This window comes from Dendrobates tinctorius, unplaced genomic scaffold (genome assembly GCF_039654945.1).
Source record: "Dendrobates tinctorius isolate UK_male_01 unplaced genomic scaffold, ASM3965494v1 ptg000056l, whole genome shotgun sequence".
In the NCBI taxonomy this organism is placed as follows: domain Eukaryota; kingdom Metazoa; phylum Chordata; class Amphibia; order Anura; family Dendrobatidae; genus Dendrobates; species Dendrobates tinctorius.
In genome coordinates this window covers 21685321-21698963 of record NW_027361724.1, presented here as the reverse complement: position 1 = coordinate 21698963, position 13643 = coordinate 21685321, and the positions used below count along the sequence as shown (strand labels likewise).

At 43.6% G+C, this 13643-nt stretch overlaps 1 protein-coding gene across 1 annotated transcript; it reads left to right on the top strand.

The window, feature by feature from the left end:
• Positions 1-434: 434 nt before the first annotated feature.
• On the top strand, positions 435-11661 carry ASB18 (ankyrin repeat and SOCS box containing 18). Its single transcript, XM_073577630.1, has 5 exons — positions 435-657; positions 3612-3879; positions 5154-5652; positions 10586-10699; positions 11470-11661. Exons 1-5 carry the CDS (start codon positions 435-437, stop codon positions 11659-11661), a joined length of 1296 nt encoding a protein of 431 aa, XP_073433731.1.
• Positions 11662-13643: the final 1982 nt, after the last annotated feature.

Below are 13643 nucleotides of genomic sequence, written 5' to 3'. Positions count from 1 at the left end.
TTTTAAAGACATTTTGTAGAATTTGCAAAATGATAGATGATGTTCTTTACTAGCATGTGCTGGTACAGTGCATTCATAGTTTTAAAATAATAAGTTTTCAGTGGAAAGACCAAGGTATATTTTGCATTGATGCCAAGCAGCACCTGACTCAATAGCTGAGATAGATGGGGCATATTTCCTGAGCTACATCATGTTGTATGTGTCTGTCACCACTGCCCGGTGGTTGTGTGTATTGTATGTATATGTATATTTATAATGTAGCTGACAAAGAATGTGAGTCTGGGCACAATGCCGATAAAATAATCACAAGTAGCTTTGTGTAGTCTGCATGTGACCTGGGCACTTTGTTAGATTTATCTATCCCATGCCTCGCATACACAAACAGAGCCCTATAAATACTGAGCGCGGTGACAACACAGTGGTGAGCTATTTGGATGGACAACGTGAGGAGCAGAGGACTGCACAAGCTGCAGGTTGTATCAGAAATGGGCCATAAGCAGCATCCGGCTCCAGAGAACATTTTCCTTGCAGCACTAGAGACGGGAAACCTTGGCCTTGTCCAACTTCTGGGATTCAGGCATGCAGACTGTGTGCTAAACATCAGAGGGGAGGAAATGGGGTATCAGGCACAGACCCCTGCAAGGTTTGGCCTGGCAGGTATGATGGCTTAATGTTTGTGTGTCAATAGTATATGAATGTTATTTAATGGGTCGTAGCTATTTTCTTAGATGGGGGAAATAGCAAAGTGCATGTAAGGCTGGTTTCACATTAGCGTTTTTTTGCGTAGCGCATCGTGGTCTTGCGCTTGCACGCGTTCGTATGCGTTTTCGTGAGCATGATTTTTTTCGTCGTGTGCGCCTAGGGTCCGCGAGAAGGCATAAAAAAACATATGTGCACGCTTGCACACGGAATGCGACAAAATAACGCATTACAGTCTATGGGATCGCAGGCGTGCACATGGACATGCGTTTGTCTGCGTTTTCATGCGCATGCGTTTTTGGCGTAAATATGTGTAGACACTAGTTTTAACCCCTAGAGAACGAATGCGCATAAAAAACGCAAACGCATGCAAAAACGCATGATGCGTTTTTAGCATGCGTTTGTATTGCGCACGATGTGCTGCGCAAAAAAACACTAATGTGAAATTAGCCTAAAAAAGCAAGATTGAACAGTTCATGCTGCACAAACTACAGGCAGCATGAATCAGAACTTGGCTGCACGATTGGAGCCAGGTATATTATTCTATGAAACACTCCAGCATGTCTAAGAAAATAAACTTTAAAGATTCAGCTGGAGACCCTAGACGGAGATTAGACTAGTCAGGATCCACCCCGGGTCGGCTCTTCCCAGCGCTGCTGCTATCGATTGACAGGTCTCTCCCACACATGTACATAGGGAGAGACCAATTACCTGCAGTCAAGTTGGTAAGAGCCTGCCCTGAACATCCACAGTGAAACTTCAGGAGCCCAACACACACACAGTGTCAGTGCAGGCGTCCTCTCACTCCTCTCTCCTGTCTGCTCGCTCACTGCACACGGGACCACACCGGCCACTCTCTACTGTGTGATCTTGTATGCTGCAGGTGCGGCAGACAGCATAGATGAGTGCACATCTGCACTGAAATTGTGTCTGTGGCATGTTGATTGAGGAGGCACAATGATGCACTGAGCTTCGTTTTTCCATCAGTAACTTTTGAAATGGGACATTACTAATTGTCAATATTCTCATACCCACACTAAGAAAAATGGTTAATCTTTGCAAATAACATTGATTAAACTATCCTATTATTTGTATTTACAGTTCCATGGCAACTCTGTTGCCCCGATTTTTTCACGCCAGTCTTAATGAACAGAGCATTGAAGAAAGATGCTCCAAATTCACTAATAGGCATGTTGGTCTTAAATGGAAACAGGGTGCACAAAGGAGCCCTAATTTGCTTATGAAATGAAAACATTTTTTTTTGTCCAGCTAAAGTAAAATCTATGTTGAGCTAAGCGGAAAGAGAGAAGCGGCACTCACCCAATAAAATACCTTTTTTATTAAAGTCTTTTAAAACAGGGTTCCCCAACTCCAGTCCTCAAGGCCCACCAACAGGTCATGTTTTCAGGATTTCCCTTGTATTGTACAGGTGATGCAATTCTCACCTTGGCAATGCTAAGGAAATCCTGAAAACATGACCTGTTGGTGGGCCTTGAGGATTGGAGTTGGGGAACCCTGTTTTAAAACATATTGGTAGGCAGAGGAACAGCAGATGTGGCTGGTCAGGTGACGGTTATTTTGTGTACCTGAACGCTTCCTCTCCCTGCCTATATTTTTTAAAGGACTTTAATAAAGAAGGTATTTTATTGGGTGAGTGCCGCTTTGCTGTTGTTTTTTGCTCCCGTCCTGGGTCTGTAAAGCTGAGCACCACTGCACCACACCCCTTCCACTTTTTTTGGCTTTTGATCACAGATGGAAAACGCAACAAAGAGAACCCCACTCATGTTCAATTGATATTGACGAGTTGTTTTTCTTTCTCTGTTTGATATCCTAGTAAAATCTATATTGCAAGTGTGAGTTTTAGGGTGCAGACCGATGGCCATATTTCTCATGTGAGGATCGCATCGCAATCTTGGACAGGCCCGGCACCTCTCCTGACCTGAGCGTGACAGCTGCATAAAAATACACCATTCTGTCGTGCTCAGGTCAAGTTAGGGGCTGGGCCACTCCGTGCACTGTGTTGCGATCCTCGGATGAGAAATACGGCAGTATGTCTGCACCCTTATAGGGACTAAGTCCCTATAGGACCATAGTTTAAATCACAGTTCAGGGTGGACAGACTCCCCTCAATTTTATTAGAAGGAATTTATTAGCTGGGATTATGTTTATTTTGTTACCCTTTTTAAAACTTTGCCAAGGCAGATGGTACGAGCCGCTGAGTTAAGTGATTGGCTAAAACAGTTATGTACACTGTCAATGCAACATCATCACTATTGTAGCCAAAACACTGAGACCCAAACGGGGAACTGGCATTTGACACCAGAAAGAATGAGGACCTGATATATTTCTTTAGGAATAAATTCTTGGACTTTTAGGTGCGCTGCCAGACAAATTCCATAACCACACAAGGTTAAAAAGTTAACCCTTTAATCCTTTAATCCCTACGCGTTTCGAAGCATAACACTTCTTCTTCAGGGTCAACCCCTGAAGAAGAAGTGTTATGCTTCGAAACGCGTAGGGATTAAAGGGTTAACTTTTTAACCTTGTGTGGTTATGGAATTTGTCTGGCAGCGCACCTAAAAGTCCAAGAATTTATTCCTAAAGAAACTTTTTTGCGGTCACCGCTGTGGACCGTTGGACGTGCAGCAGGCTGACATACTATACAGGCTTTACTTTTTCTTTGAAAAGGTGAGTATAAATATCTTTTTATTTATACAATTTACCCGGATAAGACCCTATTGCGCTCTTGTCTCAACCTTTTAGTGCATACAATTATTGACCTGATATATTTGTTATTTTAGGAATTAGACAGCATTTGGAAGAACCCCTTTAATATTAGTATTCTCCAGTTTTCCTATATTTTGTAACATCATTTTTCCAATCACCATTTCATCATTTTTTAATGATCTCAGGATTGTGGACGCTGGATTATACACAAGAGATAACATCACCCTTATGCATAACTGCTTCCCATGGTTATACAGACTGTGTCCGATATCTACTACATCGCCGTGCAGATCCCAATGCGGCACCTGGAGGGCGCTCTCCACTGCACGAAGCCTGCACTGGAGGTCATGAAGCATGTGTCCAACTACTGCTAGAACATGGAGCCCATACTAACCACCGCAGTGATGATGGTCTCACCCCTCTACACTTCTGTGATGTGAAAAGCTCTTTAAGGTAGGAAAAGTGCAAGTTACAGTATGTTCCTCTAAATTTCAAACTTCGCTTTTGTCTTCATAACTTCATTAGGCAATGCAATGTCTCTGACATAGTCATCTAGGCTACAACAATCCCAGGTAATTGCAGCGAACTGAATGAAAATATCCTTACGCGGGACGTCGGAAGGTGAATATAACCCGATTTTTTTATTTTAATTCTATTTTTTACAGGGATATGGTACCCAGAGCCCGGAGGACAGTCTCCTCTCCTCCAGAACGTGGGTACCATCCGCAAATGTTCTGCTTACTTTTTGCATGGTGGGTACAGCCACATGCGGAAAGTAAGCAGAACAATGCATTCCTATGTGGGCGGAATTGCAGCGATTCCGCAAAATAATGAGCATGCTGCGGATTTTTCCGTGATGCGATTCCGCTGCCGGAAAATCCGCAGCATTAGCACAGCATTTCAGAATCCCATAGGATTGCATGGGATGCTGTTTTTTCGCGTTTTCGCGGCAAAATCACGTGGTAAAAACCGCCGGGAAAACGCAAAAAAACCTGAATGTGTGAAAGCTGCCTCACTTTTGAAATGGTACATTATTAATTGTCAAAATTCTCACACCCGCAATAAGAAAAATAGTTAATCTTTGCAATTAATGTTCACTAAACTATCCTACTATTCATGTATACAACTCTTTAGCAAATCTATGTCCCTGATTTTTGCACGCCAGTCTCAATGAAGTGAGATTTTCTAAAATCACTAAGAGATGTGCTGTTCTTAAAGGGTAACCCCCATTAACAATTGATCTTGAAATAAAAATAAGTCCCACATTTGTATGTGCTAGAAAATAATGTTCCAGTGCTCAGATAATCTTACAATGTGCCCCGGCTGTGTACTGTGTAATGGCTGTATCTGACCGTGTGCTCCAGTTCATGATCTGACTAATAAGGAAGAATTACAACAGTTGTCCATAGGATAGGTGAAAACTTATTGATTGGTGGGAGTCCGATCTCTGGGACATGCACCGATCAGCACTTTCATCAACATTAGAATGGAGTAGAAGTGCATATGATCGACCCTGCTCCATTCATTCTCTATGGGGCTGCCAAGCGCTGTTTTTCCACCAGCCTCATAGAGAATGAATGGAGTGGCGGTTGGACATCTGACCTGCCTCTAAAAGTGCCCCGTCAGGCATAAAAATGAAATGTTCTGTCTATCAGTGCAGGTTTCTGCCCTTGGACCCTCACCAATCAGTAAGTTACCAATTTGGTTTTATCTATATTTTTCCCTAGATGTGCAGAGGTCCTCCTTCAACATGGTGCCCTTGTGAATGAACCCACAGAGGTAAAGCAGGACACTCCGCTCCACATTGCAGCACGCCTCGGACTATTGGGTCATGTAGGATTATATCTACGCTATGGAGCAGACATTAATGCTAGGAATGCTGATGGTGAGACTCCATTGATTTCAGCTTGTGGAGGAAAATGTGATGGTGAGGATAACTGTCTGCAAATTTGCAGCCTTCTCGTAGAGAAAGGAGCAGACCTGGAAGCCCAAGACCAACAAGAAAGAAGACCCCTGCACTATGCCTGCAGAAAAGCTGAACACCGTGTGATGGAGTTGCTCTGTAAATATAATGCAGATGTCAATGCTGCTGATTATAATGGGGCCCTGCCACTGAGCTGTGTATTACAAAATGCTGAGCTGTATGAAGACAAGAGACCTCACCTCGCTGTACGTACCCTACTAAACCATGGAGCCCGCAGTGTGTGTCCTGAGGCTTTTGGAAAGGTACAAAAAAAATTAAACCCATCTATGCGGCTTTAGGAACCATCCTGTTGCAGATATCATTTTAAGGTCTCATGCAGACAAGCAGAAAAATCAGATGTGTGTTTGGCGATTTTTCATCAGACAGGACTGTGATAAATGTTATTTAACAGTGCGGTAAGATACAGTAAATTATTTCTTTCTCGGTTCGAGTGGGCGTGAGAAAAAAATTGGATGAAACTCAAACATTCAAGTCTGTGGATTGGATCCCACACGGACCATCAGAGTTACAATCCAATTTTAAGGATAGATTTCTGTTATGATCCTAGGAAACTGAAAATAGATGGATGGCACAATGAAAATCTGATGAAAATTAGAAAGAAATCATCCAAGTATTCTAGATGAAACTCAGATGATTCTTCATATGCTCGTCTGCAGGCGCCCAAAGGCCAAGCGTGCACAACTGTATTTTTGATCTGAATGCTGTCCATAAAAAAACTGACGACACACGGACAGGATTCGGACCAATGTTATTCAATGGAGCTTTACAGACAGTCCATTTTGGTTTTCACAGACCAAATCTGCTCGTGACAAAAATGGCAGCATGCACTAATTTCCTTCATGTTTCAGATGAGACTCCCCCATTTAAGTCTATAAGTGCTCAAAAAAATCAGATTCCATGCAGAGCGATAGTATAGCATCCGGTTTTTACGGATAAATTGCAATTCTTCAATACAGAAAACTGTATTTAGTCTTGCAAATTTTTAATAATTGTCTGATTTTTCTGGATTAAGCTCGGATGATTTTTTATATGCTCGTGTGAACTTTGCCTAAGGGCTCTTTCACATATCCTGATATTTCCGGTACTGGATAAAACAGTAGCGGAGATATCAGTGTCAGTGTGTGCGCGTGTGTAATACTTGTGGCATACGTGTGGCAACCGTGTGCTACATGAGTTCCACATGTACCGGCACATGGAAATCAGCGCGCCTGCCAGGGCAGTGGGAGATACTCGGTACCGGGCTGCTTCTTAAAGGGGATGTGTCACAGCGGCAGTGACCCGGTCCATGGCCCTGGGCATCCAATAAAAGGGGAATATTTACAGGGGAAAAATAAAGTTTTTGTAAAGTGTTTGTGACGCCACCTGTGGTTTCTGGTCAGAGGCGCCCAGCACTGCAGTGCAGATCCTCTGGGACTGATGGTGAGATGCAATAGCTCTCCACAGGCAGAGCTTTTGGTTCCAGGGCAGTTGTGATGGAAAATATGTTGTGTTTGATGTTGATAGATGTAGCAGTGCTGAGTAGGTGTTGCAGAAAGAATTCCAAAGACACAGCTGGGTGCAGTTCCAAAGCTTTACTCACAGTTCTGGTGAGCGCAGATGCCCGCTTGGTAGTGAGTCCTTCAGGTGAACGGCTCAGTCAAATTCCAGGCAGATGGAGAACACCTTTCCAGAACTCCCTTCACTATGTCCCTTTCCGGGCCATCTCACTGTGCTGGCTTTTCTCGCCTCTGCCTGCCCAACACCTCACAGTCAGTGTCCCAGGCCTGCAGCTCTAGGATCCCTTCCCTCTACAGGGAGCTTCCTTCAGTCTTTTCCTTCCCAGCAGCTCCTCTGACCAGGAGTTGCTCCACTCACGTCTTTCCACTTCTCCCCCTACGGGAAGACTGACTTAACTAAAAACTCTACTTTCCCTCTCTGAACCTACAAGCTCCACCCACCTCCCAACACCTTTACTACCCAGGCAGGGTTGAGATCCTCCTCCCATAGGGTCCAACCAGGGTGCACTGCTGCTCTAGAGTGTGTGTTGGGTGCAAGTGTAAGGGTACTGTCACACTTAGCGATGTACCAGCGATATGACGCGGTCAGGATCGCTGGTACATCGCTAAGTGGTCGCTAGTGAGCTGCCACACAGGCAGATCTCACTAGTGACATCGCTGGGGACGGGGGTCGCTACTTACCTGTCACACCAGGCGATCCTGCGTCCTCCCGCCCGGCTCCACGCGTCGCTCGTCGTCACAGCAGGAAGCGCCGCAGGAAGCTGCAGACGAGAAACAGTCCTGGACGTTCTCGCGCGATCAGCGATAACCAGCAGGGGAGCCGGTCGTAGGTAAGTATCAGACACAGCGATATCAATAGCAATATCGCTATAACGTCACTAGTTATAGCGATATTGCTAGCGATATCTCTTAGTGTGACATGCCCTTTAGAGTACTGTCAGGTGTCCCCACCTTACCTGGGAAGTGAGATACCACACCTCTGACATTCATTCATATCTCATGACCAAATGTCACTACTCCCCTGATGAATCAATATAAGATGAAACGCGTTGGGAGACATATTTAGGGATGAAGGACACTCAGCTATATATGAGTATGAGAATATGCTGAGGTTTGAAGCCCCCCTTTTGTGAGCATACCAAAGGCATCGATAAACAGGACTACGATACCTAAGATAAGTACAGTGTTATACTTCTATGATTTACCGTGAGAGTATCATGAATGCAGTATTTATGAGGGATTCTATTACTCCAATATACTGTGCTCAATGGGTGTTATGTATATCACACTGACTCACTAAGAGATGCCTTTATAAATGTTCTTAGACATGATATCAGGAACATAAAAGTCCGTCCTATCCCTGAAGGACATGCTTATTGCTGAATATGAGGTTAATATTGTGGAGCTCGGCTGCTGGCAATGGATATAAGCCCAACATGGATGGTTTTTGACTAACATTATCTGGTGAATAAGCTGAGATAGTTGTGTTTTGGATACTTGGATGCAATTACAAAGGTACACTAATATACAGCTGGATATACTGTTGGTCATCTTTTGTCCTTCATAAAGGGAAGCAAAGGTGGCATAGCACAGGTTGCTGTTTTATTTGCACATATGCACATGCACTTTTTTGGCACTTCTTTGGCACTTTAATTGTTTTTAAATGACTGATTAAAAGCTAAGTTTTATTACTAAATTTATACCAATTTGCTGCAAATGATACATATCTCGATATTGGTACATTAACCCCTGCTACATAATATAAACAGTTTTCAACCATCCAAGCTGAGAACCATTGATGAATGAGCTGTTGCAAGCACAGCATCAGTGAGCAGCGGTGACCTCATCAAGGTTACAGCAGGTCACTCAGGGTTCAGCTGCGGTGACCTCAGCACCTTCAGAAAAAGTCAGTGATGAGATAACTGTTAGGCGTTAGGTTTCTGCATCTGCTCTGCAGAAATCCAGAGCCTAACATTCTGCGGTCTCCTGCTGTCTGTCTACCGCTGAGGAGATTGCTTTGCAGCAGATCGCTCCAGAGACTAAGTCCCTCTGTTCTCCTACTGGGCATGCTCACGAGACGATCTCCCATTGGAGATCGGGAGTCATGTGCCCAGGTCCTGCTCCAGATCTCATTGGTCCATCTCGGAGATCTGGAAGCTTCCGGAAGGTCCCGGCTATAAAAAGCGCCCATGACCATTCGGCCATGCGCTAGTAGAGTCTCTAGTTGCTACTGTGTTAATGATGATGGATGTATGAACCTGTGAATGACTCATTAAGATCCCCTTCCTCTGATATTATGAATGTGTACAGGGACTTAGATTAGAGTCAGCGCCAGCACGTGGCAAGCCTCAAGCCACTACAGCATCATCCACAGTGCTAGCGTCCGACATTGCGCCTGCTTCCTTGCTTTGTCAACTAGCGGTAGTGTTCTACGCCACGCTGCAGCCCTCTTTGGCGTCTGCAGCAGCGACGCCACACGCACGGTAGGTCTAGATGGACGCAGCTCCTCTGTCTTGGGTCCTGCTCCTGTGACCAGATATCGTGTGTGCATTTTCCTGAGACCTGTGACACTAACAGGCTCAGCCTTTTGTGTTTAACTCTGCTGGCATCTCTGTGAGCAAACAGAGATTGCTTACCGCACTTGGGTGACATTCAACCCGTGTGCGCATTTCCGCCATATTGCTCATCTGTCACTACTTAGCAGCAGTGTTCACACCTACTGCACGGTGGACCCTGAGCGGCGAACGCACTTTATTATTTATTTTTATTTAGTGCGTTCCGCAGTTCCTAACAATAACTGCAGTTCAGGGGCCCAGCTGGGAACGCAGGCTCAGTGACCCGCAGTAACCTCGATTATGTCACCTCTGCTCACTGATGCTGCTCTTGCAGCAGTGCATTCATCAGTGGTTCTCAGCCTGTACGGTCGTATCTGTGGGATGCTATTTTTAGGGTGGGGGGAATATAAATGGCCCCTTACAAGCCTGAGAATACCAGCCCACAGCTGTCTGCTTTATCAAGGCTGGTTGTCAAAAAAGGGGGAGACACCATGCTGATTTAGATCATTAAAAAAAACAGCGTGGGGACCCCTCTATTCTTGATATCCAGCCTTGCTGAAGCTAACAGATGAGGGTTGCAGCCCACAGCTGTCAGTTTTGCCTTGATGGCTATCAAAAATACAGAGGAAGCAACGCCATTATTTTAATTTATCTATCTATAAAGCAGGCGGCGGGTGGTTAATACGCTCATCAGCTGCCGCTTGCTCGCTTGCTTATCAGTTGAAAACAACTCTCATCATTCTACCCTGATCGCACTGATCTCATCACAATCAGGGGAGAATGATGAGAGCGTTCTTCAGCACCCGGAAACAGCGCTAACAGTACAGCCGCTTCCCTGGTGCCGGTACGTGTCACACTGAATGCACACGGATGTCATCCATGTGTCATCAGTGTGTGCGGGATGTTTTGCTGTTGTTAAATAACAGACATGTCAGCGTATTTTGCCAACGGACACACGGTCTGTGGAAACACTGAGTCTGCTTGTGTAAGTGTCTCCGGTATGTGTGAAATCTGTGACTTGTGAAAGAGCCCTAAGAATGCTGATCTACAGATTTACCAGTTTACCATTGAACAACAAACATATGTAGATGTATATGCTAGAGATTTATATGTTATCTTTGCAGGTTCTGCGTTGTTGTTCTGCTCTTCCTGAACTGATTGCATTGCTTTACAACTCATACTTAAACCTTCAAGTCTGCAGCAAATGGAGACAAGACATCCCTCACGATGTGTTTCAGGTCAGAAAGATTTTGGAAAACTGCTGATCCTATTTGTAACAGCTTATTATGAAGCCTTTTAAGATTGGTGGCTTATCTTCAGGATAGGTCATCAATATTAGATTGGTGGGTCTCACTATGGCACCCTTCTGATCAGCGGTTTGAAACGTCTGCAGTAGCTTCTTGAATGTTTCAATCAGCTTACGAGCCTCTTCATATTTGCCTGTGCCATATTTTTTGTAGGACTATCATTCTGGTGACGTGAATAGGACAAAGCGGCAAAACCTTCTATTACCACTGTGAAAAGTACAGCAAGCAAATAGGAACAAGCCTGTAACCTAATAAAAAACATTGGAGAAATAGCAGCACCACAAACTCTTCAAACAGCTGATCAACAGAGGAAGTGCCAATAGTCATCCCCCCATTGATCTAATATTGATCAGTGGGGGACTGGATAACCACTTTTAATAACTGGACTGGATAATCCATTTAAGTGGATGCCACTAGTGCAATTCTCTAAGTTTTCCTTTGTTGACTGAAGTTCCCAGGTTAGGTTTCATGTACCCACCAGAGTCTTATGTGAGGAGCCTTTATAATGTTACACAGACTCTCTATGGCTCTATAAGCAGTCAAAACACTCTCTATGCCACCGTATCATGCTTTTACATGGAACCAAATCGTTGTGGTCAACTGGCTCTTTTGCAATGGGTAAAACACCCCTCTCTTAGAATATCAATGACCCTTTGAAAATCTCAATGCTTCATCATGATCCCATATTTTTTTTCTTCTAGGCTCATCATTCCTTCTACACAACATTCTTCGGTGTTTCCGGAGGAGTGCGATCACTGCAGCACATGTGCAGATTTTCACTCCGCAAACATTTTGGTAGTCAGTGTCACCTTTTCATTCCTTTACTACCAATCCCTACAGTTATTAAAGACTATGTTCTGCTATCCACGGAGCAGCGTGCCAGCCTGCTATAAATCACTAGAAACGCCCTGGAAATGTATTTCATCACATATCGCCGAATGTTTTTATTTTTCTATTGATCATCTTTATTTTCTTTTATGTGGCTTGTGAAATGTATCATTGGAGTTAATGTACAGCTAAAATACCTTTACTATGATGGAAAGACACTGTTGCAAACATTAGAGTAGGCGCCTCATTTTAAGGGGTAGCTATATCCATATTTTATGACATAAATCTATACCCGCGTCTCTATCTCTACAGTGAAGTACCAGACTCTGCTGATTAATGTTAAGCTACTTGAATTTTTTATGCAATAGATTTTCAATTTTGTGTACAAGTTTATAACAATCACCCTATCACTGGATTAACTTCTTTTTATTTTTCTACATACCTAAACAGCTGGAGATTTGCCCGACCAATAACTGTAATTTAGGTAATTTTAAATGACAATGACAACTTCTCTGGATTCTTGATGTATTCTACCTTTTATAAACGGCAACATGGTAAGTTCCTTATGTGTTGCACAGTCCAGTAAGTTAATTGTAGGTTCATAGATATAAAAATAAAGGGAGCATGAAAGCTTTCTCGATAGTGTATCTTCTAGTTTGGAGTGCTAAATTGGTGTAAGGAGACTTATAGGCCATACAGTGCTCCTCAGGGAATTTAAATATGTAATTAGCCTCTTCAGAGGGACAGAGGACAGGAACACTAGTGCCAAGCAATAGAAATTGCAACACTAGAACTCCCTTTAAAGGTCGGTGCCATATGATTAAAGATAAGAAGCCAAACCAGAAGCGCCATTTGCAGACATGTTTCACAGTATTGCAAATAAATGTCTCAGTTTTTTTGGGGACATAAGTATTTACAAGTATTCAAGGAGTGATACCTTTATAGCACGTCCCTTGGATACCCGATGTGTACGTTAGTTACCAGCTGATCGCTGGTCTCCCGCCTGTCACACACAGCGATGCGTGCTGGCCAGCGGGAGACCAGCGACCAAAGAAATGTCCTGGGTTTTCCTACAGCGATCAACGATACCGGCAGGGGGGCCGGTCGCTGATCGCTGTCACACACAGCGATCTCACTGGTGAGATCGCTGTTGTGTCACAAAACTTATGACGGGGCCCTTACTCCTGTTTGACACTTACCAATCATAAGCAGTTAGCAACACACTGGAGAAAGAAAAACATGCCCCCACAATAGCTTAGGCCAGGTTTCTCAATGTAGTTTAGTGGTTAAACCGGTTACTTCTCAACGTGTGGAGAAAATGTATACAATTCAGATAGGGGAAGCATCACTTTCAATGGAAGTCAGTCCAATGTATCTACTTACCACCCTATCTGTGATATTAGGAGAGCAATAGAAAAAGGAGGAATGACCATACTTTTTGAAGGCAATGGAGACGTATAACCTCAACTATTTTTCCACTCTCCTGATAATAGGTATACATTTTATTTGGTGTCCTGTTTGCATTCATTCTCCCTTTAATATCAATGAGAGAGTAACAGGAAAAGATTTAGTTTTAGTCTCATGTTTACTTAGTATGTTGCAGATAGCCACGTGCCAAAAATTATGAGGACATTTTAGAGTGTTGCCACTGGTATTCAGCATTGTCTTAGTTCTGAGGAGCGACTGTGAGGTTTTGAAGGAAGGATTTTCCTGTGGTGATTGCTATCAAAATGGAGTAGATGATTTTTATCAGTGGGCTTCACATATAATGTAGTATTCTATTCAGTTTATACTCAGCAAAAGTGAGTAATAAATCCAGGAACTGAATGCTTGCATCCGAAATGACTGAGCTTTATGTCCAGGCTAGTGACTGCAAAAACTCATGAAAATCAAATAATTCTTGTTCTGTACCTGTCCAAAGGAGAAAGATGTCATCTATATACCGTCACCACCTCACTAAATTTTCAAAGTGTTCAAATACATAGGTGAGATCCTCCTTCATGACTGCCATCATTATATTTGTATAAGCAGGTGCCATATTGGTGCC